The 25,090-nt window shown below is 38.8% G+C and overlaps 2 protein-coding genes across 8 annotated transcripts in view; one reads left to right on the top strand and one right to left on the bottom strand.

The window, feature by feature from the left end:
• The window catches only part of dock7 (dedicator of cytokinesis 7), a 49,467-nt gene that overhangs the window by 21,810 nt on the left and 2,567 nt on the right, over window positions 1-25,090 (bottom strand). For all 7 annotated transcript variants that reach the window (XM_053322222.1, XM_053322229.1, XM_053322227.1 and 4 more), the window contains exons 2-19: window positions 22,643-22,742; window positions 20,840-21,015; window positions 19,749-19,817; window positions 19,500-19,629; window positions 19,039-19,251; window positions 18,780-18,865; window positions 18,614-18,680; window positions 17,947-18,096; window positions 17,680-17,760; window positions 16,825-16,987; window positions 16,125-16,267; window positions 15,877-15,970; window positions 15,464-15,626; window positions 5,030-5,147; window positions 4,587-4,657; window positions 1,498-1,636; window positions 1,202-1,303; window positions 692-778 (exon numbers count right to left, since the gene is read on the bottom strand). In XM_053322222.1, the coding sequence (XP_053178197.1) occupies window positions 692-778; window positions 1,202-1,303; window positions 1,498-1,636; window positions 4,587-4,657; window positions 5,030-5,147; window positions 15,464-15,626; window positions 15,877-15,970; window positions 16,125-16,267; window positions 16,825-16,987; window positions 17,680-17,760; window positions 17,947-18,096; window positions 18,614-18,680; window positions 18,780-18,865; window positions 19,039-19,251; window positions 19,500-19,629; window positions 19,749-19,817; window positions 20,840-21,015; window positions 22,643-22,742 (2,152 nt within the window). The remainder of the gene's footprint in view (window positions 1-691; window positions 779-1,201; window positions 1,304-1,497; window positions 1,637-4,586; window positions 4,658-5,029; window positions 5,148-15,463; window positions 15,627-15,876; window positions 15,971-16,124; window positions 16,268-16,824; window positions 16,988-17,679; window positions 17,761-17,946; window positions 18,097-18,613; window positions 18,681-18,779; window positions 18,866-19,038; window positions 19,252-19,499; window positions 19,630-19,748; window positions 19,818-20,839; window positions 21,016-22,642; window positions 22,743-25,090) is intronic.
• angptl3 (angiopoietin-like 3) lies at window positions 9,446-14,104 on the top strand. The gene is made up of 7 exons (XM_053322240.1): window positions 9,446-10,098; window positions 10,551-10,661; window positions 10,833-10,944; window positions 11,062-11,175; window positions 11,465-11,560; window positions 12,269-12,541; window positions 12,664-14,104. Exons 1-7 carry the CDS (start codon window positions 9,568-9,570, stop codon window positions 12,834-12,836), a joined length of 1,410 nt encoding a protein of 469 aa, XP_053178215.1. The 5' UTR covers window positions 9,446-9,567; the 3' UTR covers window positions 12,837-14,104.

The following is a 25,090-nucleotide window of genomic DNA, read 5'->3' as shown; positions in this document are numbered from 1 at the left end:
AAAAAGGAGACAAAGAAAGATAGCAATGTTAAAAAAAAAAAAAAAAAAAAACAGAATCAAAGAGGGGAAGAGTGAGAAATGACAAAGATGGATGCAGAGAAAAGAGAAAACACAGAAAAGAAACAACATGGTGTTAGAGGTAGAGAAGAAAGAAACCCATATAAGGGAAGGGGTGTCAAAAATCAAAAGTAAGCTTGGATCAACTCGTCCTTAACTCTGAGTCGGCAAGTTGGCTCACTGAGAGGAAACCACAAAACGAACATTACTACAAGAACACAGTAGAATCCAGCGAGTCTAATCTGCGCCAGGAGCAGTGATTTATGAGCACATTAGGCCCAGTTAGGCTCCCAGAGACCACAGTCAAGCCCTCCATACTACGGCCAGCACAGAGATGGAGTAGACCTCAGTAATTTACTGGCATGGTGAGCTTCACCCACTAATGAACTAGCGCTGGGGAGGAATTACTGCTTAAATGTATAAACACTTTGTGGTTGTTTCTTCTTACTTACTTTAAGTGAAATTTTAAATGATTGCCTGTGTGTGATGCTTATGAAGCTGTTCTTTATCATTGAAAAACAAGTCATTGTGGAAAAATGAATGAATTCTCATTTACCAGCATTTTCACTCTGCATAAATATATACAGATGATATCAACATTAAAGATGGATCAGAGTATGTCAATCCCTGTTACCTGTGTGTGGATGGTTGAAACAGCCACCACTTCCACATTGAATACTCCTCGATGGTTGTCCACCCACTTCATCCCTGGGAGAGGGACCTGAAGTACAATAATACATGAGTGAATGTGTGCTGCATTGGAAAAGTGACCATTTCACGAGCAGTAAAAATGAAAGATGTGTATAATATCATTCAAGGGGAGCTTCAAAGCCTTTCTATCTCATCCAAAAATTACACAGAGGTAGAAGATGTTGCTATTGTCTAGACTTATTACAGAAGACACTCTGTGTGTCCATGATATTATGTTTCAGCATTATACATATTATATATATTTATATATATATATACAGGCTCTAACCTGAAAAAGACACTCATAGGACTGAAAGGACCTGGCTTAAATACTCTTGTTCCTTATCAAGCATAAAATATTACAAACTTTGATTATATCTACACTTCATTCACGCTTTGATTAATTTATTCACACTGTAAAAAAAAACTTGTTTTCTTTTAAATCATGCCTTACATCTGGGGAGAGGACAGAGTAGGACTGTGGTGGTTTTTCCAGAGACACAGGCAGACAGAAGTGTCCCGTCCGTAGACGCCCATTCTGCAACATGGGGATCCACTAGAGGGAGGAAAAGACACATAAGGAATTTCCATTTAACATATATTCAGAATTCACTGCTGTCTCTTTAAAGCTTCAAAAGTACAGTCGCACGTGTTTAAGTACCATTGACGGAGTGTGTGTGCCTGTGTGCAGGCAAGAGAATGACCCTGAGTGTGTGTAATAACTGTACTGTACCCGTGACTGTTACTTACTGTGTATCCCACAGGGGTCTCCAGTGGTGTGTTCTGCTTCTGCTGGCAGCTCACATGGTAAAAGGTGAAGAGAATGTGGTGGTGGTCTGACAGGGAGGCAGGCAGCTTGATCTTCACCTCATCATGAAAGTCAGGGGATCTGATGACAAGTAGTCACAATGATAGATAGATATGTCTCATAACAAGTAAGACAGGTTAAGTGGCATGTTTCAAGTTGCCATTAGACCTTATAGTTGTAAAAACTATACTTCCTAATTGACTATGGATCTGGCCTTGGCTCAAAACGTTATATAATCAAAACAATGTCTCCCTTTAGAAAAGCTTCTGTTAATGGGTAACAGCTCAATTGTCCCCATTAAAAGTCTATTTTTGCATTAAGGCTACAAGTGTGCAATTGCTTTTGTCTACTGATTGCCTGTTATGTGGTCAGAACCTCCTATGTGCTGGTATGTGCTCCACAGCACATGTTGGCACCGTGAACTGGTTCTAGGGATGAAGAACGTGACGTCCACTCTGGGGGGAGAAGGAGCCGGAGGTAGCGCAGGGGATACGGAGTGTTATCAACTTCATATAGCTGAGCTCATATCTATGCATAGCATCAAGTCTAGCATCAAACACCTGGACAGGGGTTGGACTGTCCTCTTCCAATGTTGGCCGAGGTAAGAGGTACGAGGCAGATGTGGGGATACTCACTGGCTGAGCAACTCCACATGACTTTGTGTCACTGAGAGAAAGGCTCTGACTGTTGTTTGTGGCTATGCACCAAACAGCAATTTGGAGTATTTGGCTTTCTTAGAGTCTCTAAGTGAGGTCTTAGACAGGGCACCCCCGATGGACTCCATAGTTCTGCTGGAGAACTTCATCGCTCACCTTGGCAATGATGAAGAAACCAGAAGGGGGTAACTGGGACTAATGGACTCCCTTTCCTGAACCCAAGTGGTGCTTTGTTATTGAACTTGAGTGTCATGGACTGGCACTAACAAACACCATGTTTGAGAACAGGATGATTCATAATTTCACCCGATACCAGGACACCTTAGAGCAAAGATCGATGATCAACTTTGTGGTCATATCATGGTCACAAACTGTGAGTAGGGATCAAAAGAATGAAATCAAGCATACACAGCCAGAATGAGTTTCCTCTGTAGTCTGGCTGGGCTCTTCCTTAGAGACAGGGTAAGGAGCTCAGGGTAAGGAGCTCAGACATCCAGAGGGAGCTTAAAGTAGAGCAGCTGCTCCTTTGCATTAAATGAGCCAGCTGAGGTGATTCTGGCATTTGATAAAGATGCCTCCTGGGGGCCTCTATTTGGAGGTTTTCTGGTCACGAGGAGCTGGTAGGGAGACCCTAGGGTAGACCGTAACCCGCTAAAGGATTATACATTTCATTTTGCTTGGGAATGCCTCTGGATCCCCTGAGGAAGAGCTAGAAGATGTTGCGTCTGAACTACTTTACTCTGCTGCTATCGTGACCCCACTCTGTATAAGCAGCAGAAAGTAGATGGGTGTATCGATGGGGACATCACTTATTTATTTCCAATATGACTTTTTTATGATCCATTATGGAAAGTGCTGTGAATAGTTTGCAAAATGCTGTTATTTTGTCTAGACAGGTCTACACCCTGTACTAGCTGTAGACTTGGATATTCGTACATTTCAAATCCTGCAAGTACAAATATGCAAATCAACTGAAATCTCTATATTTTTCTATTTCCAGCTGGCTCCATTTATAACTTCAAAATCTCTGTCTCAAGTCAGAGCAGAGGTTCATAGTTGAAGTCAAGTGATATAAAAAGAAAGACATTACATAACACATCATAATTCACTTCAGCTGAATTCTTTATCGTCCCACAGGAAGACATTTTGTCTCAAGCCAATGCCCAGAAACACACAAACCACAACTACAGCAAACCCACTAGGATTGCCTCGAGGCTGCTTAAAAAGTTCACAGAAGGGCCCTCATTTCTCATGGGAACAAACATTTTGGTTCTGAACCAGAAAAGGAAAAATCCTTAAGGAGAAACAGCACCAGGAGAGACGTTTATCTTAGAGGAATAGATAATGTCCTTTTGGCTGAGCACATAACATCAAAGCAAAAAGCAGATATGAGCAAAAAGGTGGAAGCTTTCCAGATTTGCAAAACACCTCTTATAAAAGAGACTGGTTTGATTTCCTTAGTTGCCTTTAAGAGTTTTGACAAGAGAAATATTGTGCCATTTCTGAGTGAAATGCAGACTGTAAATGCAATTACCTAGAAGTACTTCTAAGAGCCCCGAAAAAGTCTTGATGCATGATTGTCCTAGTCACAGTGGTACATTATTCACAGGCTGATTAATTTTAGCCTTGAAGGTGTGACCCCTGGGTGACAAATGACAAACCCCTGGATGTCATAAAAAAAAACCTTATAGTGGTGATAAAATATTAGAGTCCATCAGCTCTTATCTGGAAATGGAAGAAACTTAGCCAAGGGCACCACTTGACAGTGTCCAGAGGGTTGACTCAACCCATTCTGTAATGTATGCCATCAAAGGCAGGGTAGGGGGCAAGTGGAAGAGTTACATGACGACATGCTAATGTTGAATTAAAGGAGAACCGAGAGTTTAATTACCAATCGTCTAATCTCATGATAATGACGGAGGCTAGGCATTTCATATTTTTAAGTTAACAACACATTGCCAACAAAGCCACTTCACAAACCATATGGTGATAACTACATCACAACAGGTGTTAGAAAAGTGAATGAATATGTGGAGCTTTAAGTCAAAAAGTATGACTGTTTGGATAAATACCTACTTTTCCTGCCCAATCACTTATATTTTCAATTGACCAGTTTCTTTAATGCTCCAGTTCATTTTTTACCTTTATTTGTAAGTACAGTAGTTGGCAAAGAGGCTGACAGGAAAGAGAGTGAGAGGGGAATGACCTGCAGCATAGGTCCCTGGCCGGACTCGAACCGCGGACGCTGCCTTTATGTGGCACGTGCGCTAACCACTCAACTACCCAAGCCCTCCGCTAGAGTTCATTCTTGATTACAGGTTCTCTACAGCACACTAAAGAGACTATTTCAATCAAAAGATGACAAATGCACTTACCTGTTATGGTACACTACAGCAGTGTAAGCCTCTTTAGCGAAATCTGCACAGCTGGACTTCCCAAATATCACCTAGGAGATACAAAAAAACATTGACTGAAAACACATTACCATGAAGGCATGTAGTTTCTAAACATGGAGCTGTTAAATTGCACAGCGGTACCATACATCTACAGTCTTACTAAATGAGACTTCACTGTCCAACATAACACATTGAATTGTAAAGATGTTACATTATAAACATGAGAGTTAACAACAATAACAATAATAACAACATGTAACTTGTATTGCACTTTTCATTTGCAATGAATCTCAAAGTGCTACAGCATTAAAGACATCCAACATATAAAAACATGTATAGCCTAATCTTATGATAATATGTAGCATTTACGGTGCTAATATAAGATTCAAAAGCCAGAATGGTTTTATTTTATGATGGCATACCGGCATGGCGTTATTTGGATCCTCTCCATTCATAAATTGCACTTTCACTGTAATGTTACGAGCAGAACCTTGACGGTTGGCAAAGTTAAGACTCTGGGGGTTCACATACAGCAGGTTCCTGAAAAATGAACATGTACACAGACACAAACAAAGAGAAAAAAGGCCACATCATAAATTATGTAACACAAGTTACTGCCCCAAAGAAACATTACAAAATATAAACCCCTGGTGTTAATAACAAATAAAAGAAAAAGCACTAACCAAAACAACATGTTTGGCTTCTAGTTGGTACCAAACTATGTCATTTTTATAGGGGTGTTTTTCCCACCCTAAAAACTGTTATTTACCTTTAAGGACTTTCTATGACGTTAAGCACCAGGTATTTACATTCAGGTTAAAAGGAACTATTTTTCAAAGAAAACAGCTGAGTTGAACATCCATGATGCATCTGATAATATTACTTAATAACTTAATGATAAATACAATATAATTACAATAAGTATGATGTTGAGAATGTTCTCCCTTTTCTATGTGAAACTGTTTCAGCCATCATTGAGACTGCTTGACCTAGTTACCTGGCATAGTTACATCAGATCACACAAAAAGATAAATTAAAGGGGGCAAGGCCACCACAGTAGGTAAACCCTGCTCTGATTGGTGAATATGGAAGGCTTGGCCTGTCAATAAAATGGGAGGTGCAACCAAAAAATTCCTACATGGTTCAGATGAGGTGGGCAGACAGGGGTACAACAGTATGACTCACTGAGGATTGCATTGAAACAAACCAGGTAACATTAAAGGAAAAAACTATTTGAACCCTTTTTACAAGGTGCAGCACAAACCATTATGACGTGAGAGCCCTAGAGGATGAGTCGTCAATATTAAATCATATTTTAGGCTTAAGGATGATTTAGTGTACCAGCTAAAAATACTGACTTTAATTAAATAAATCTTTGAATAAACTTGATTGTCTTTGAATAAAATACATTAAGTGGTCGTTGTGGTCAATGCAGACAGCAGCAGAAAGTAATGATACTGTACTTTCAAAAACACTCATTAATGCCACTGTATATCAGGAGGGTGGGTGTCCCAGAATAGGAAATGCAAAGTAACCCGAGATCAGCTGACAAACCGCAATGACGTAGTTAAGTCGGTGGGGGGTGGCTCCACAGAGACCACAGCTGGAAATACAACTTCCAAAGAGGCGTGGGAATCTCTCTGGTCTGATAATTAGAATTTTACTCTTTACTTACTCTCCTGTTATCCTCAATCTATCATGTCCTCACAAGATTAATAGCAGCTTTAAAGTGGGTTGTTGAACTAAAAAAGACCTCAGATTGTGTCTACTGTGGCAAAGCTGGAATATCCATCAAAGCACAAATAGATGTATCTCTGATTAGTCATGGGATTTAACTCTAAGGTTAATAAGTACACATGAGAGGAGGCATTTAAGGCAAATTATACATGACCCATAGAATACTGCAGCTCTCCAAATACAATCCCTCACAGCAGTTATCTTCCATATTTTGGGCCCAGAGGGTACATAAGAGGATACAATTATTGTTTAACTTACTCTTAACATAGAGGTTGAGTTTCTCACCAACAGGAAAGGTGACAAAGTAACTATATGGAAATTATACAGGTAATAATGAGGTTGTCATGTTAAAGGGAGACTTCGGTATTTGAGTGGAGACTGATGACAGAAGCAGAGCGCCAAGAAGAGTTTGTGGTGTTGGGGTATCTAAAACATAGCTTTGTATTATGTGAAAGACGATCAAAGTGATGGCTGAATATTGAGCTGATTTTTACAACTCAACTCAATATTTCATAACAAGACTTCTCCTAAAGTGAGACTTGTTTCAGGTTGGATCAAGTGAAAGGTAAGAAAAATGTGTTTATTCTCTGTTTGGTCCTTTCCAAGACAATCTGAGCCTGTCAGTAGCCAAAATAAAATAAGCATTTTTAGTGGATCTACATTGATGGTTCACAATTGCCCCATTGGATTATATGGCAGCCTGTTCTGTGGTTGTTGGCTGCAGCACTTTTGCTAAATACTGATTTGAAATTTCAAATCACTTGGAAACGAAAATATGGGAAAATAGAGTTGAGGTTGAAAAATAGTGAAGTTTCCCTTCAATAAGACGAAACGATGAAGGCACACTGAACATTTAACTCAAATAAATCTAGTGACTACAATCATCATATAAATCCAGCACGTATTTTCACGATAACCTTTCTCTTTTCACGATAACCTTTTCCACACATGATGACACCATCAGCCAAAAAGTGACTTAGAGGAAATATTATAGTTTTTAAATCATTGAGCGCATTTACACCGTTACTGAATTTGTTCAGTCAAAATGCATATGTTTTTCCACTCCACTGAATAATCACAGATTCAGCTAATAAGGTGCTACAATACAGAGTACTGAATGCACAAAAAAACGTGAATGTGACTCTTTCACCTTGCGGTTGACAAAAAAGGGGCCATTTGTGGAAGGGTATGCAACCTATCCAATCATGTGACAAAGGACTGACTCAGAACATGTTATCAGAGCAGTCCTCTTACAAAAGGCCAACATAGGAGGTGATCAATGCATAGAGTTACAATGGTTAGTAGAGGTACTAAGAGTATCTTTAAAATTACTTATATTTTGCATGATAATTATCAGAATAGCTACAAATACAACAGTGTGGACACTTCAAATCTTAATCAAAATAAACCTAGAAGTGGAAAGTAAATATCCCATTATTTAAACTGACAGATGAGGTAAGTTTCTTTCTTTCTTCTACTGCAAATCTGAATTTCGCCATGAACATGGGCACAACATGGCAGCTCCATAGAGAAAAGCCTCAGCAGGCTCAGTTGACTTCAAACACTTAAAACCTCTTGCAGCGAAGCCACAGCGCTCCACTGTGCTAGAACCAAGGATACTGTTACAAGCTTTATGCTGATCAGGCAAATTCCCGGCACATTTCATTCATTCCAAATTTTTATTTTCCATAAAACTCAATTCTCTCTGCTATGTTTGTTCATTACTGAGACGTGAGGTATTTCATCCTTACAACCGCAAATTACTCGAAAGAGCTCGTTAACTGTGTGCTATTATAAAGGTGCACTGTAACCACTGTTTCCAATTTAAACCAAAGCTAGCTAGAGGCAATGTGGGAGCCAAACATAGCATTTTCTGCTATTTGTTACAATTTGTAATAATCTTTTGGCTGATAAGCTAATATGGGGAAATATATTAGTTTTTAAATTGATGATGCACCAAACAAATATCTTTGGCTCACAAACATCATCAGTACCATCAAAAAAACTATACAAAATTTGGTCAACTGAAAGTAATGAGGAATAGTCAGCATAAATAAAATCAATTAACTTTTTGAACATCAAAAACCTTCAGAATTTCAAACTCTTATTAATCAAAAAATACATGGCAATTATCTGGAAGGCCTTTTCCTCTTACACAGCAGACATACATCAAGATATATAGTTAACTTCACAGATAAACTATGTAGTATGGAGTGCCAAAAGTCTAAATATTTATATTTTAATTTAGTACTTACACCAAGTAATTTCCCTGATTACTTCCTCCTCACATGCTGGCTAAGCGTGGGCATATTTCAACAACAGTGCAAGTCTGCGTGAAACAACTTACTGAGAATTTCCCATAAAGCCTGTTTTTTATGACAGGACTCAGTGTGTAGGAATGATCCTTTAAAAAGCTGCAAGTCTGGTGGCATTAAAAATACTGCACAAGGCATGACAAACTTGAAAAAAAATGACAAGGCTGAGCAATAAAACCAAGATGATGAGTACACACTGTCCAAACTCTCCAACATCATTCATGCCCAAGAGCTCAACCCTGGCACGGATGACAGGCCCACTCCCCTCCCTACCTCAAAGAGAGGAGGAGGAGAGGGAGAAAGAGAGTCTGGTGCTAGGCTGATTCAGCAGGATGCTAAATCAAACCCAAGAGCATTAATTACACACAACATTATCAATCAGAGCAAAGTGTGCACAGGGTTATAAGGTTTGAGATTGATCAGACTGACAATCCATCAAAAACCTGTGATGGCCATTGTTGGCTTTCTGCTGATCAGCTAAAGCTCTGCACCACAGATGGAGAACAGGGTAGGGTGTGGTATGGATAGGGGATTGAGGTTAAACGGGTAGTAAAGATAAGTGAGGGGGGGCTAGTGTAAATGTCATTTGCTCACTGCTGTGATTTGTTTGTTCAGGAGAGGGAGGGCTCCAGGGGATTTGGGAGGAGGTGGGGTACAGAGCTAAAACATAGTAGGGTTTAATGATCAGCTAATCCCCCCCCCACCCCTCCTCCTCCTCCTCTACTGAGAGGGCAGTATATAACACAGGGCAGCCCACTGCTTTCACATCATTTTAAAAGCAAGAAAGTCTAGGTGGTATGCAGAAAAACAGAGGGAGAGGCAGTAGAGGAAAGCAAGAGCTGTGAAATAGCTTCAGTTAGTGAGAAAAGTTACTTCTATTCCATAATCCAGGACTGCACAAGGACATCATGATGAAGCTGTTTTGTCTGTTGCTGCTGCTAACCTGTTCCATTGCTGCTGTCCCCCTGGAAACCTCAGGTGGACATGAAAACCCCACTCCACCCTCCCAGGCCTTCATGACAGCAACAGACTCAACTGGGGCAAAGTCTCGTTTTGCTATGTTGGATGATGTTCGCCTACTTGCAAACGGCCTCCTTCAACTAGGACAGAGTTTAAGGGAGTTTGTCCACAAGACCAAGGCCCAAATCAATGACATCTTCCAAAAATTGAACATTTTTGACCGCTCCTTCTACCAGCTGTCAGTGGTCACATCAGAGATTAAGGAGGAAGAGGAGGAGCTGAAGAAGACCACCAGTTTCTTGAAAACCAACAATGAGGAGATCAAGAACCTGTCGCTGGAAATCAACTCTAAGATCAACGGCATAGTGCAGGAGCGTACGCAGCTGCAGAACAAAGTCGGGAACCTCGAGGAGAAGCTGAAGGGACTGTCACAGAGCTTGGTGCACGCTGACCAGCTCAGTGAAATCACAACACTTAAGGTAAGAAGCTAACAAGTGCTTATGCAGTTCCTCAGAATCCGTAACTTAAGCATTTTGTCATTTGGTGGAAGGAAATGAATGGTGAATAGATAACTAGATAGATAGATAACTCACTTGATTGACTTGAACTAACTTGGATAGCAAAACTATTATTATCATTGAGATGCAATGTGTCCTAACTATTTGTTGCATCACTTTATCCAATTTCACTTAGGTGCACGTGTAACATATAGACTACAGGATTATACAAGTCCATATGTACCTTGTAGCAGGAAAACTACTTTTTGTGTTCTGTTTCTTGTCATTGTTAATGATAGAAATTACTAGTGTTGGCAATAATTATTGTGTTCAATTTGTATAACTGAATAGTTGCTCTAAAAAATATGTGACTTGAAACATAAATGGTATAATGGACAAAGGTGACAATTAATATTTTAACTTGGTATTTTTAGGACGTGATTGAAACTCAGGACAAAACAATCACAAATCTACTGAAAGCTGTGAAGGAGCAGCATGATCAGCTTGACCACCAGAAAATGAAGATTAAAAACCTGGAGGAAAAGGTAGACAACTGTTCTCTGTTCAGTCCAGCATCAAATAAACTACAAGATTTGATTGTGTCAAACTATTTATATAAAATTATTTTCAGGACATGTATGGAGGGGGGGAACTCAACATAATTTAAAAATTGTTACAATGATTTCATATAACAATTTGTTTGCATTGTCTTTCAGCTCAGCTATGACAGTTTTCAAGATACATTTGATAAGCCAATGGATTCAGACACAGCAGCTATAGATATGTTTGAATATCTGACAGAAAACTCAACTGACTTGGACAGAAATGGTAACATTATTCAAAAACTTAGACAAAATATGAAATATCTTAAAATAAAAAGGAGAATGCAAATGGTTTTTGGGAAATTTGGTTGCATTCATTTTTATTTTCTTCATTGTCTTTCAGATTTCCCCACGGACTGCAGCAAGCTATTCGACAAAGATGGCGTCAGCAGTGGGATTTATGTTATCAAGCCAAACCAATCTGAGCCTTTCAATGTTTATTGTGAAATGGGTCCAGGTGAGTGAGATTGCAGCATTTTAGATTTTTTGTGACAGCATCCAAATTATGTTTTTGTATTCAGAGAAGTTGACATTAATAGGATGTAACTTTGGCATTTATACACATCTCCATTCAGAAAGAACCAAAAAACCAAAAGGTTGTCGAGCTAAGAAAATGTACACAAAGGGCCAGATAATATGGTGGATGTCCCATTCACATTATCTAAAATAAGGCTGCTTCCTAATTGTTGCGTAAACTTGTGTGTAACAACAGAAACTTTACTTGAACTATACTTCCTATTTTATAGATGGAGCTTCAACTGTCATCCAACGCAGGGTTGATGGATCAGTGGAATTTGACCAGACATGGGAAGATTATGAGAAAGGCTTTGGAGACCTGGAGAGTAAGTACTAAATGTTATAACTACATATTAAATTCTGACCATGCTATCTGAGCATTTGTCAAAACCATGTAGAATTTGAGAAAGAGATGCTTTCTTTCACTGTTATAAATACACATTTGTTAATAATGTATAAAATTGAATAAAAAGGGAAAAATAGAATATCACTTCTGATTTTTTTTTTTTTTTTACTAGTACTACATACAATTATAAATACATTTTTATTTTGAAATAAGAATATTTGAAAACTGGAGCACAGGAACATTTATAATCGATTACTACCTTAACCTTTGGAGACTTTGAGGGGAAATTAATTTTTTGAAGTATTTCCTGTTGGCCAGGTCACAGGAAATAGTCATTGTTGCATATTAACTCTTGCCTGATAAAATGACTTCCTGTATTGACTGAGTGCACGGCAAGTTTTGGCAGCGTTCCCTCCAGCACTCGCTAAGCTTTGACAGCTATTCACAGGTGCAGTCACTCCAAAGTAATGGCTCCCGCAGTAATGAATTCTTTGGTGTAATGTTCATTCACTACAACACACCTAATGATTATATGGTACAAGTTACTGCATGAACTGTAAACTTCTGTAGATGAAAATCAACGCCTCTGGCAGTTCTATGTAACTGCCAAAAAAAATATTAAGATTACAGCAATAAGACCTGTTACTAAAACATAAACAAGCTAAAAAATGATTTATGTGTTATACAGATGACTTCTGGTTGGGCTTAAAGAAGATCCACAGCCTCACACAACAGGGCATGTACATCCTGCGTATTGATCTGGAGGACTGGAAAGAGGAAAAGCATTGGGCTGAGTACCGATTCTCACTGGAAGGTCCATCAAAGGGCTACACCATTCATCTCAGCCACTTCTCCGGTGACCTGACTGATGCCATGGCCAATAACACCGGCGTGAGCTTCTTCACAAAAGACAGAAGTGATGACACCACACGAAACTCCAACTGTGCTCGCAGTTACACAGGTAAAGAGTGACCAATGCTACGAGTTGAGTTCAGCCTCATTCTGACCAGTGTCCTCACCTCAATTTGTGAAGACCGAGTTTTGTTCGTACAACTTATGTCTCTTGTCATGATTATTTGGCAGGTGGTTGGTGGTTCAATGGCTGCGGAGAGACCAACCTTAACGGACGCTACTTGTGGGTGAGGGCAAGGGGACGCTCTGTGAGAAGAAAGGGCATTCACTGGAAGCCTGGCACAGGGCCCTTGTATTCCCTCAAGATGACCAAGATCACCATTCGACCAGCCCCTTCTGCTTAAAGCTTCAACTGAACCTCAAAACCTGTACCGTCTCTTACAGCACTACTAGCGTTTTTCACAACCACTAAGATCTAAGTCCTCAGCCAAAAAAACATAACTACATAAAATGAGTGCAAAATGAGATATCAGGGACCCAACAAAAGAAATATATATGCTACTCTATTTGCTATATTAAGCTGATTGCTTCCTAACACCATTTTGCAAGAGACAAGTGCTGACCAACTGATAAGTCAAACACGTCAGAGGTCAGAAAATGGTGAAATGATGCAACAGTGCCATGCAGGTCGTTAACCTATTGGATCTGACACTGATCCAGTAAGGACATCAGAATTGCCATTATACAACATCTGCAATCACTTGCAAAACGGACATATTGGTCCACTTCAGCAACCTGATCCAGTGCTGGCTGGAAAACGTCAGTAATACAGTAGAAGAGTGACTATGATGCAATTCCAAAACTGAAATTGCTTGGCTAATCTTTCCAGTGAATTTAAATGTATTTGACAGCTTCTATGTTTGATCGTATTTAAATGTGAATTTTATCTTTGTGATGTGAAACAGTTTTGCATGTGAGCTAAAGGCACAATTAACCAACAGGTTATCACATAAAAGCATGAAAATTACAGACAGTAAGTGACTGTGAGAAACACTGCATCTCCAACATCCTCGCAAGGACTCAGAGTAGTGTTTGCAATTAAGCATGTCATTTTTTCCATTGTATTTTATGCTGATTCATCAGTGGTTTGGAGGACATGTAAACCATGTGAGCTGTCAAATTTAATATAACAGATTGGACATGCAAAGCTGTAGTAGCACACTGATAAGGTTTTTCACTTTGTTTGTTCTTTGTTTTTTTTACTTTGTTAAGTATTTAAACCATGTTCATGCTATTATATAAATTGTGCTGGTATTGTTAGAAAGACATAATTTCCATGTATTCCTTTGTTATTGGGTCATATTGACTCCTGTCCATTATCACAACATAACTAACTGTACTGTAACAGTGTTTCATACTAACATTTCACCCTGACATTACTAGGTGCTCTAATAACTCAAATTTATGAAGACAAAATAAAAACTGATAAGACCAAATAGCTTCTTTTTTTAATATCTTTAAAGAACAAAAGGTTAAATTGGTCATACCCTACCTGATTTACAGTGGATATATATATATATTTGTAACTTTGTATTGAGGAGATGAGGTAGCTTGACAAAAAAAAGAAATGGACTTGATTGTAATAGTGTTACATGTAAAATAAAGTACACCTGACTGCTATCACTGTTTAAAAGAATCAGTAAAACCATACCTTCATAGGCAATTTAAAAGTATGTCCTCACTGTTCAGGTTCATTGACCTCATATATTAGGGAATTACGATAAAGAAAAAAAGAGTAATTGATAAGCATGTCAAACAGTTAGGCTTCCAGAAAAATTTGTCAAAAAAGGTCAATGATCCCAGACAAACTTCTTTTGGCAGCAGAAAAAACGGTTAAAACATTACAAATTTGTTTCATCCAGTTCTGCTGGGTTTGTGGACGATCAATTAGGTCTGGAATTAGTTCATATGCAATAGGAAAGTGCCTGGTTATCTGCAGACAAACAAGGCGTCAGCTGTGTAAGCATCAGTCTGGTAGTAAGAACATCTCTGCAAATGACCTTGTCAAAAATAGAACTTGGGCAAATTGGATATGTACACAGTGCAGTGACATACATCACATGTACATTAACAAACCATAGTGGCAGTCGTCACTGTCCAAAGTTTGATGTGATGTGTACTACTTTTTACAAGTTAAAGATGGGTTTAATCTTTGATCGAAGTTACAACAAGGAACTTTTGTTTTGTGTTGATTTAACAGCCCCTAAGGATAAAAGCAGTAGTGTGAAGACTCCCATGATCACTATCGCTTTGTGCTGTATAGATTTTGTCTCCTGTATTTGTTGAGTGAAAGACACTACTTAGTTTAAATCTCATCTTTTTTTTTGTACAGAGGTGTGGGAGTGTTTATTGTTTATTAGTGCTTTAGAACATAACCAATGTGAAACAATCAGAAAATAATGTATTATGTCTCAGATTGACTCTTTTGTTCCTGCTATACCACAGCTCACTCTCTCCATTCACTCTCTAGCTCGCTCGACCACCACTGCACTCCATCACGTGCTCTCACTCTCTTCTTCACTTTAAAAAGAGTCAGGAAGTCTAACTTTACTTTTTGAAAAAGAGAATCCTCCCATCGTCCTAGTAACATCTATCACTTATGAAACAATGCAACATGTAATACAAACATAAGCTCTTCCAGTCACATCATTTCTGATTTTGCGTGGAATCCAACCTGGTGGCAGGCATTTAGAACAACTTTCTAGAAAGAGCCAATCTGATGGTTTTGTTTGCTTATGTAGGTTACATTGAGGCATCAGAGGTATCACGAGACTGTTTCATAACCAGTTAAAAATGACTTGCAGGACTTTTAAGGTTTTACTACTGGCAGCAATATTTCTCTGTAGTTCCAACTTAACAAATCATTATTCTTTCCAAAAAAAAGTAATTAAAGTAAGATTATAACAACTGAAAAGTAAACATTTTATAGATGTTAATCCATATGTAAGCAACAATTGGTTTTTTTCTGTACCTGTATGTGGTGTTTGGCACATAGACGTCCCTGGCAGGGAACTCCAAAATCTCCCTGGTGGGGCGTACCCTGCTGTCTGGGTAAGGTTTAACCTGCAGGAGGTCAGGTGTCAAGCAATAGTGGGGGTTCTCTGGAGCTGGAGAAATGTCCAACTTCAACTGGGCTGTAGAGACAGTCACGAAGGACAGAAGGAGGGAAGAGTGAGTGTGATAAACAATAGGCAGATCAAAAGGAGCAGGGTGTAATTAATATCAAACACCTTCAGCTCACTTTTTCAGATTTCAAGGAAACAAAAATAGCAAATACAGATGAGCACTGGGTAAACAACTACCAACAGGGTCAATAAATGAAAGGAATAGTTCAGATAAGATCTTTCTTAACACTGTGTATGTACACACAATTGGTGTTTGTACCTGTGATGGGTCTGAGCCTCCTCAGCACTGAAGATGGTCTTCTCATATCTGCTAAGAACTTATACAAGTCCTCATCACTCAGCCTGTCACCCTCCTAAAATACAATGTTTTGAAAATGTAAGAACATTTTAAGGGATAAAGCAGAACACAGTGCAGTAAACTATGGGTTCACTGATATTCCTGCTTTGTGGGAGGTGATTAATAAACATCTGTGCATGTAGAATTTGTGCAGATGTGGATATGCAGACCTGTTTGAAGAAGTTGGTGATGGTAAGTGTGGCGGGTCTGAAACCTGTAAGACTACATGATTCATCTCCGCTGGTGGTTCTCTCCAGAGAACGTCTTCCCATGATGCTCGAGTTCCTCCGTTCTGACCATGAGCCTTTTCTCTCTGCAGACATGCAGCAAAATCAACATTTAAGATCTACCTTTGTTTTCACCTCTGCTTTCTGTAAGCTTTTTCAACAACAAGCTGAAGATGATGCCAGACTTCTGTCCCATGTGACAGAAAATATACATGTCTCTAATTTGCCTAGCAACGAAAAAGGTGGTCACCAAAGTTAGCATCAAAGATACCTTGTGAGGTCAATGGTTGCACAAACACCAAAGGTTAAACTTAAAATAACACACGAGGAATCAATATGGCTGGATTCTTTGTTTGAATGTTTTGCTATCTGTTTGAATTTGCTTTACTTAGTATTTGCTGTTGGAAAGTTGTTTCTAGATAATGATTTTAAAGTGTAGTAATGCACCAATATGCCCATGAGCCGTGTGCATGACTGTAAGACCTCTGCCTCAGTCTGTCTCCTGATAACTCAGATGACCACAAAAACACTAAAAGGGAGGGATTTTGTGCTTTCAAATAGTGACTGTCTATTTTACACTAAGATAGGCGTTACATATTAACAGTTATGATTCAATGAGTTGCATTATAATGAATTGTCAGACCTGAAAGGCTCATCTCCAACTCTGTGTCTCTCTCAAGACTGCCAGCACTGTTGACAATGTTCATTAGGTGGATGGCGGTCCAAGCGAAGGGCATGCGATAGCGACCAAGCCGTTGGCAGAACTGCTCAGACTGACCACGGAGCTTCTCCAGCTTCTCTTTATTCTACAACAAAAACACATGTTAACTACAATATCTGTGACTTTTAAAACAGAAAAAAATTACTTACTAATTCCAATCAAATTTGCATTTAATTTCATAACATTTTATTAATTAAAAAAAAAATGATTATGGACTGTGCAAAATTGTGGTGAAGAAATGTAAAGCACTCTGAGAATCATGGTTTCAAACTGAATATGCAGCTAACATTGTAGGCTATGAAGACAATACTTCTTATCTTAAAACATAATGCTTTAACCCTTACATACTATAAAGGGTAAAATTTGAAGAACTGTAAAAATACCCTATACACATTTATTTTAGCGGGACATTTCCTAATGTACCCCACAGAATACAAAAATAGAAATAAAATGCATCATTTTTTAAATTTTGGTGCAGCTGATACACATTTGTATTATGCAAATGTATGCAAATGTGAGCTGTCTTTATTAGAACCTATCAAAAATCAGCATTCAAATGTGTTCAAATGTTCTCCTGGACCATAAAATAGTGATTGTGAATGTCCATAAGATGAATTAAACATTTATTAACTTGATGGGGAATTTATGAATGTGAAATAGTGTAGAGACTAATTATGAGTCAGAATATGAACAACATGTAAAGATCAATAATACTTTAATATACACAAGACCATACTCTTAAATATTAAATGTGCCATTCAAGCTGACTGATCATACCTTGGCAGCATCTGACTCTTTGAAGACCATGTAGGGTTCAGCACATTCTCCAATATCACCTTGCTGCAGTACCTTCTCCAACTAGGAACAAAACACACACACACAGCCTTCTGTCACCACACTCACACACTGCCATGAAGTGCTCATCCAGGACAAAGACGTGCTATCAAACAGTTTTTAATATTATTTAAATTATCTTTATTACAAAGCTGTATTTGCAAAACCAGACTTTACAAGGCAAAGGAGATCATATCATAATTGTCTGACCTTGATGACCAGGAAGACATCCTGGGAGGGGTAGGTGATGGAGAATATGGCAGAGCGTGCCAGCGTGGAGATGGCTGCTGTCTGAATGTGCGGACGCAGCATACCTTTCGTCTGCTCGGAGTTCAAGTCGAAGAAAAAGTTCTCTGATATCTGTGAGACACATACAAACGGACAAAAAGGTCATTATTACAAGATCAGAACAGAAATGGAAAATATACAGCAAAACTAGGACCACAACATGGCCACCATCATTATCCAAATGTAATTCTTTAGTGGATGGATGTGTTACTGCAGTCTGATCTCTTGCTCACAGTAGCTGACAAACATGATCACATTTAGGTGACAAATTACCCACTTGTGAAATAATGGAGCTCCTGAGCAGAGCAATACATATGAGAGATCTACTTATCAGGGCAACTGCTACCCTCTAGTGTTTATCAGCTAGAGGGGAGAAGAAATAGACAGCCAGTGCACAGGCTTTCTTAGATAGATACATAGTTCCAGTGTATGATTTAACTGCATTCCAACAAGCATAACAGGGCCACAACATAAAATTTTATAGTCCACACATCAAATTCACTTTGGCCTCCCAACAATTTTAATGGCTTGCAGAAGTGACCCAACAACTCAGGGCTGACGTAGCACTGAGGAAAGCATAACAGCTTACCTTTTTCTTTTCCTTGACATCGTATAAGGCCAAACTAGCAAATATGGGTTCAATTTCGATCTCAAACCTTCAAGGGGAGAGAAAAAGGAGTGGGTCAGCAGAAAGAAGCAGTTAAATAAAAGAGCTAAAAGGGTTTTTTTTTCTGAAAAGGCTGTCCACCACTTACTTCAAGGACAAGCACTTGACGAGTAGCCTCTGGCCAAAGTGTTCTTTGGGTACTTCAGGCACGCAGTGGCGCTCAATGGGCTCCTCCTAAGCATCCGCATAGAACAAAAACATATGAAATTATCCAAAGTATTATGAATATCTGTTTGTGTGTGCGCTATTTCATGCATAACAAACCCAGTAACCAACAAGATTCATAAAATTGCATGACAGAATTGAATGTGGCTTCCATCAAAGATAAACGGAGGGGTATACTGGACCTCATCAAGGGCTGGGTGCAAAGCAAAGAGTTCACGGTGACGATTGGCCTTGCGCTGATCTTCATTGTGCCTGTCAATCTCCTCGTTGGGGGCGCGGTCGAGGAGGTGAGGGAGGAGGGCATCAGGGAGAGAGTTCTTTAAGTCAAAGATGCTGCAGGCCCAGCTGCCCCGTGGGGTATCGTCTATGGACATTGACCGCCGCTTCAGGTCATCCTACAGAACAACCACCATACATAAATATGAGTCTTCCAAAACAATACTAGTCTCATGTGGGATTCATCATTACAACAGATATGACAACATCAAGTGACCACAAATAAATAAAAAACAAGTAAAAAAAACAAAGTCACGAACAAAATCCTCTTCATGTACAGACGCTTTTAAATATTCCTTCCCATGACACAGCAGATTTTTGGTTACTTCAATCCACATATTTCTTGTCCAACTGAGTGATGCAGTACCTGGTCATCCTGGTAGCTGCTGTTGTCTGGCATCTCATCAGCCTCAAACACTTGTTTGGGCAGTCCTTTCTGACGCTCCTTCTGCTTATCCAGCGTGTTGGGGTTGAAACCCGTACCAAGTTTGTGGTATCTGAATAAGGCAAACAGTCATTTAGACAGAGATTAATTTAATGCTTTCAGATAAAATCCCAATGTTAGTGTAATCAAGAGATAAAAAACATAGAATCCTATCAGACAGTGAAGCCTTACTTTCTGTTGACGACAGCCCAGTCCTCTGTATAGGATCTGACACAGTCTCTGACATGAGGATCAGTGTCCCTGCAGACAGACAGACTCAATCAATCAAACAAGCTTTATTTTAATAGCAAAAAAGTCAGACATGAAATACATCAGAGTGGATGACTAAAGATGACAAGCTACAAGACCAATGTCATTTTATTTTTCTGGTACATCAAACAGTGAAATGTGCAGTGTTTGTGCCACTTCTTCAAAAATGCCAAGTGGCAGAGCTAAGTAATCACATTAAAATCCATCAATCTTTCATCTTTAAATCATTTGATGCAGCTTTCTTAGAGAACACACAGCATTACAGTCACTCAAACCAAAGCATGGAAGCCAAATCCCAAGATTTTTTCATATGGGAGTAAATATGTCTTTGCTTTTCCAAGCAGTATTGTGTATTAACAGCTCTCCTTCTTACGTCACTGTAACCTCCAAAAGTTTCCATAATCAGCCAAATAAAATAGACTAATAAACACATGAAAAAAAACAGTGTTCTCCATTTCCTGTGGATACAAAACTGATTTGTCTGATTAGATTACAGCAATAAAATAGACTTCCTACATGCAGCAGCAAATACAATGCAGCAAGAAGGGCAGAAAAGATTTACAAAAAGTGACTTGAGCAAGATATTGATCGAGAATGTCTCGTTCCCAGATTTACTGTATTACAGATATACATGCTCTCTCTCCTCTCAATGTATTCTTGCTTAAATCACAACTCAAAGTTCAGTCTTAGCAGTTCCAGCTATCGTTAGTTACTGTAGGCAAAACAGCGGTACATTCCCCTATTTGATTAAAATCTGTAACAAAACATTAATTTGCTGATATTTTATTTCATTTATTATCAAATCGAATAATTTCATTAATTCTTATAAGTTGATCTTATTCATAAATGTATTCATTACTTTTTTGTAATTTCTGCTCAGCTGTCAAGGTCCTGCACAACACTGAAAAAGCTTTTACAGGAGAGAAAACTAAACACAGAGTAAATGTGGTGTGAAACTGTAAATATCTCTGCACTCCCTACAACAATTTCTTTCAGCTTTTTGGCACCCTTACCCTTCCTCCGGGACAGCTTGTACCACTGTGCGACATTCTCTGGGTGTGTATATGACCTCTATGTCATCTGGGGGAAACTCAATCAGGTCTCTCAGGGGACCTGACTCAACGATGGGAGGGTGAGTGATGAGGTACTCCTCAAAATCCACCGGCTCCACTGCCTCTGTGAGGGGAACCTAGATGAGAGAGAGGGAGAGATCAGAGGGGGGGGGGGGAAGTTAAAGGACCAGTGTGTAGGATTTAGTGGCATCTAGTGGTGAGGTTGTAGATTGCAGACAAATCAGTACTCCTCCCCCATCACCCTCCCCTTTCCAAGTTTGTAGGAAAATCTCACAAAAAATGCGACATGGCCTCTGCAGAGTCATTTGTCTATTCTGTAGGGCTCATTTTAAGCTAATAAAAACAGAAAAAGTATTATTGTCAGGTGATTTTACAGTAATGAAAACATACTTCTGAAGATTATATTATTTTGACGGATACTGCAACACTGATAATGTGACATGAGCCACAATTTTAGTGGGAAAGGTCATTTTAGCATTTCATTTTCACTGAAAAAAATACAAAAATGACAATAATGTGATTTTTGCTGTTGTCCGTACCAAACAAGCATGTTCCCTTACATCTGGAGAATATGATCTGGCCAGGGTATCTATGTTGCGCTTAATACATTTGACCTTTATCAGAAAACTGCAGCTCCCGTGATCTGAATGTTACACTTGGCCTTATTGCAACGTCAACAATATTTCAATCAATTGTTCAAACCTAATCTGTGGTACGGGGGAAATGCTTTAAATTGCCCGCGAACAAATACAAGTAGCCAGATTTGCAACTGTGCTACTTCAAGCGTGCATTAATGGTTTCATGGGGCTTAGTGTGCTTCTAAAATGAGGAACCCAGGAGGAATCCATGTTTCAGCAGGTTCACACAGTTGAAGTCAGTGAGTGTCTGTGTGTGTGTTTTGTTCTCTCCCGCTCCCCTCCTGAGGAATTTTGAACACAAATACCGTTCACTGTTTAATTAAAAGCCAACTGTAGCCTAATTAAGCAGGAGAAGGGGAAGTATTGGAGAACAGCAGGGCTGCCAAAGGTTAATTGGCACTATCCCTTTAACAAACGTATTGTCTGAGCTCAAACAACGGTAACCCTAGAAACACCGCGGGCCAAGACTGGCTGCAGCGGACAGGTCAATTCATGGATTTCCCACATGGTATTTAGCAAGGCATAAACAACATTTGTGCAGCCACAGAAATGACCTCAACCCTACAGAAAATGATATCCTAGTCTGAGGCTGTATAATATTGTGGCACAAAAGACTGCTGTCAACAGGTATTACTGCTGTTAATATACTTACTTGAACTTCAGTCAAGGTTATAGATGACAAAAGGAAGCAACCGAGCAGCTTAATTAATATTTGATGATGTGTGTCTAAAATTAAACCTACATATCAAACTTACTTAAAATCTACACACTGACACTACTCATAAATCATGTAACTGAGCTGAGATCAACATTCTTGTTTTCCCACCAGCCACACTAGCAATTTGATTTATACTAAGTGATAAGGAGACATATTAGTAAACAATTTATCCACATGCTGCATATGTTCATGTTCTCAACAAAACTGCGCCTGCAAAAAAATCTAGGTCTGTAAATAACAACTGCATTCATTGTCAATTCATCTGTAGATTGTTACCCTAGTTAAGTTCTGATTAACAAGTTTTCAGACAGCCGTTTTAACAGCTCCAACACTTGCCAATAAAAGTAAGGGTGTCAGTAAGAGGCTCTGGTCTTTGAGGATACTCACCGTGTTGCTTGTTGCGGTCCCAACGTTAAGGTTCTTGAAGAGCTGTGGGGAGCCCCCATACTGGCCAGCTATCTGCTTCCTGACCTCTGCTGCCACAGTCCTGTTATCGAAGGAGAGGAAGAAGGCAAATATGGTCAATATTAAAAGTCTGGGTCATGATCTACACACTAAATGGCCCGCTTATCTGAAATTAGGGGCGAGAAATCACAGGAGAGACATATGTATAATACATCAATACTGAAAGGCGGTCACGTATGACACATCCTGACACCTGTGTACCTAAAGAGGAAAACACAATAAACTTCTGTGTAAACTAATAACAGAGTGAACTGCCAGACAGTAACGTCCAGATTTCGAATATCTGCGATAAAAGAACTAAAATACACCTGTGTCTGTATCAAAAGAGAACAAACTGAGGAATGTATCACAGTATTGATTATTTGTATCATCCTTATGTGCAATCTGGCAGGGGGATAAATCAACTACAGAAAAGCTCCAAAACCAATTTTAATCAAAGCTTTAAACCTCCAAACACAAGTGATATTTAACATTTTGGTGTGAAAATTAAATAAAGCAATACATTAAAATACTTTCATTAATAATAATAATAGAAATAATGTGCAGCTGTCAAATTTATATTAGATAAAAATGATAAAAGCACAATTTTATTTATTTATTCATTTTCTTTTAGTGGTATACACGCCACCAAGGTGTCGACTCTGCATTAAATCAACATTTCATGATGATCTCAACATTCCTGGTTTGTAAATTGCAGGTTTTTTTCTGCCTGTTTTAAATTCATGAATAAATATTAATGTCAGGAGTCATGAAAAAAATTAATCTCTCTCTCTTTCTCTTTCATTTGAAGACATTTAATTACACTCAGGGCGTTTCCAGACCTATAGTTCAATTGTTTGGTCCGCAGCAGCCAATAAATTGTTACAATGTAGCATACAGACTTTGGTATGATTCAGTTTCACACACATATTTCTAAACAGACCAAATAGTGGTATAGTTGAGCTGGCTACTCCTCATAGGTCACTTTGGTGTTTATCTTCTGGACATTAATAAACGTAATACTGTTTGCATTAGTCATTTTTGGCAAATGTTTGAAAACGAGGTGCGGCTATGTCTGGAAAATAATCTAATGATGTCCAGTCAGTGTTTCCCACACAATTTTGAGAGATCAAGACCACCCCTCCTCTTTTCTGTGGTCTCGGGCCGATTAATTTGGAGCTGACCTGAGTGCGATTGTTGCATTCTGACTGACGTAAACAAACCGAAACAAGGGGTCAAATGGACCACAGTTCGATTAAAACTCACTAAATGCTGTTGGTGTGAAAACGCCCTCAGACAGAGAGGAGAGAGACTGGACTCCAGCGGTCAGCACAAAGCTCTTAGTGTTCAGGCGCACACATGCACAAACTCTTCAAATCACAGAAAGCAACAAAAAACCACTCAGAAACTTTTTCCTTGAACAAAACAAAAACGTAGCAAGTAGTCCAAAGTGACACAAGCATGTACAAAACTAACACCAAGGATACAGTAAAGACACCAAAGACTCAAAGTTATTCTACTATAATACAACTATTATAATTAACAGCGTTCTTCATAAACAACAAGCCATTTTTCTTTGGCTCTCTTCTCTCTATCCTGAAAGCTACAGCAACTTGTTTGAAGGTTACTTCAAACTGCTGACCTCCGTGTGCTGGGATTAGCTGTGACTCAGTCGGCGAGGTCACGGTCAAAAGTCCTTCACCAAAGTTTCTGTAGGACTGTAAATCTGTCTTAAAACAATAGCTAGGTACATAAATTAAACACTTAAACAGGTTAAGCTTCCTGTAATCCCTCCTCCTGTTCAATGTTCAAGAGTGTGGTCCTCCTTCAGTGCAAGAATGTATTTAAAAGAAGCTTCAGACATCAGAATCAAAAATCAAAGTGGATATTTTTATATATTTAAAGTTTGTCTATCAAAGAGCCCTTTTTGCTATGATCCGTCCACAGCTGTTTAACAAGAGGCAATCTTTTATAGTAAATAAAGACTACAGCTGCTGCAATAATTATCAGATTAATTGTTAAATCGAATGACAGAAAATGAATCACCAACTATTTTGATAATCGAATAATCATTTCAGTCTTTAGTCTTTACTATTGTGTTACTTCCAGCTTAAAAAATGTGAGAATGTGATGCTTTTCTTTATCATACATGATCGTAAACTGAATATCTCTGGTGTCGGAGTGCAAAAAAAAAAACATTTGAAGATTTCAACTTTTGGGGGAAATAATAACTGCAGTCTTTCAGTATTTACTGACTCAATTAATCAAGAAAATAGAAAAGACTGTAACTTGACTAATTCAGGCTGATGAATACTCATATAAGCTTCAGATAAACACTTGAATACAAGGATTGTGGATTTTGTTCCTAATAATCACTGACATTGGTTGCAC

The sequence above is a fragment of the Scomber japonicus genome, chromosome 7, assembly GCF_027409825.1.
Source record: "Scomber japonicus isolate fScoJap1 chromosome 7, fScoJap1.pri, whole genome shotgun sequence".
Classification (NCBI taxonomy): domain Eukaryota; kingdom Metazoa; phylum Chordata; class Actinopteri; order Scombriformes; family Scombridae; genus Scomber; species Scomber japonicus.
This window is presented reverse-complemented; position numbering and strand designations above follow the sequence as displayed.

What these genes read in the sequence shown, in the direction of transcription:
- angptl3 (XM_053322240.1), top strand. Translation starts at nt 9,568, where the DNA reads ATGATGAAGCTGTTTTGTCTGTTGCTGCTGCTAACCTGTTCCATTGCT. An exon ending in AACTGACTTGGACAGAAATG is followed by an intron (nt 10,945 to 11,061) that starts GTAACATTATTC and finishes ATTGTCTTTCAG; the next exon opens with ATTTCCCCACGGACTGCAGC. An exon ending in CTGTGCTCGCAGTTACACAG is followed by an intron (nt 12,542 to 12,663) that starts GTAAAGAGTGAC and finishes ATTATTTGGCAG; the next exon opens with GTGGTTGGTGGTTCAATGGC.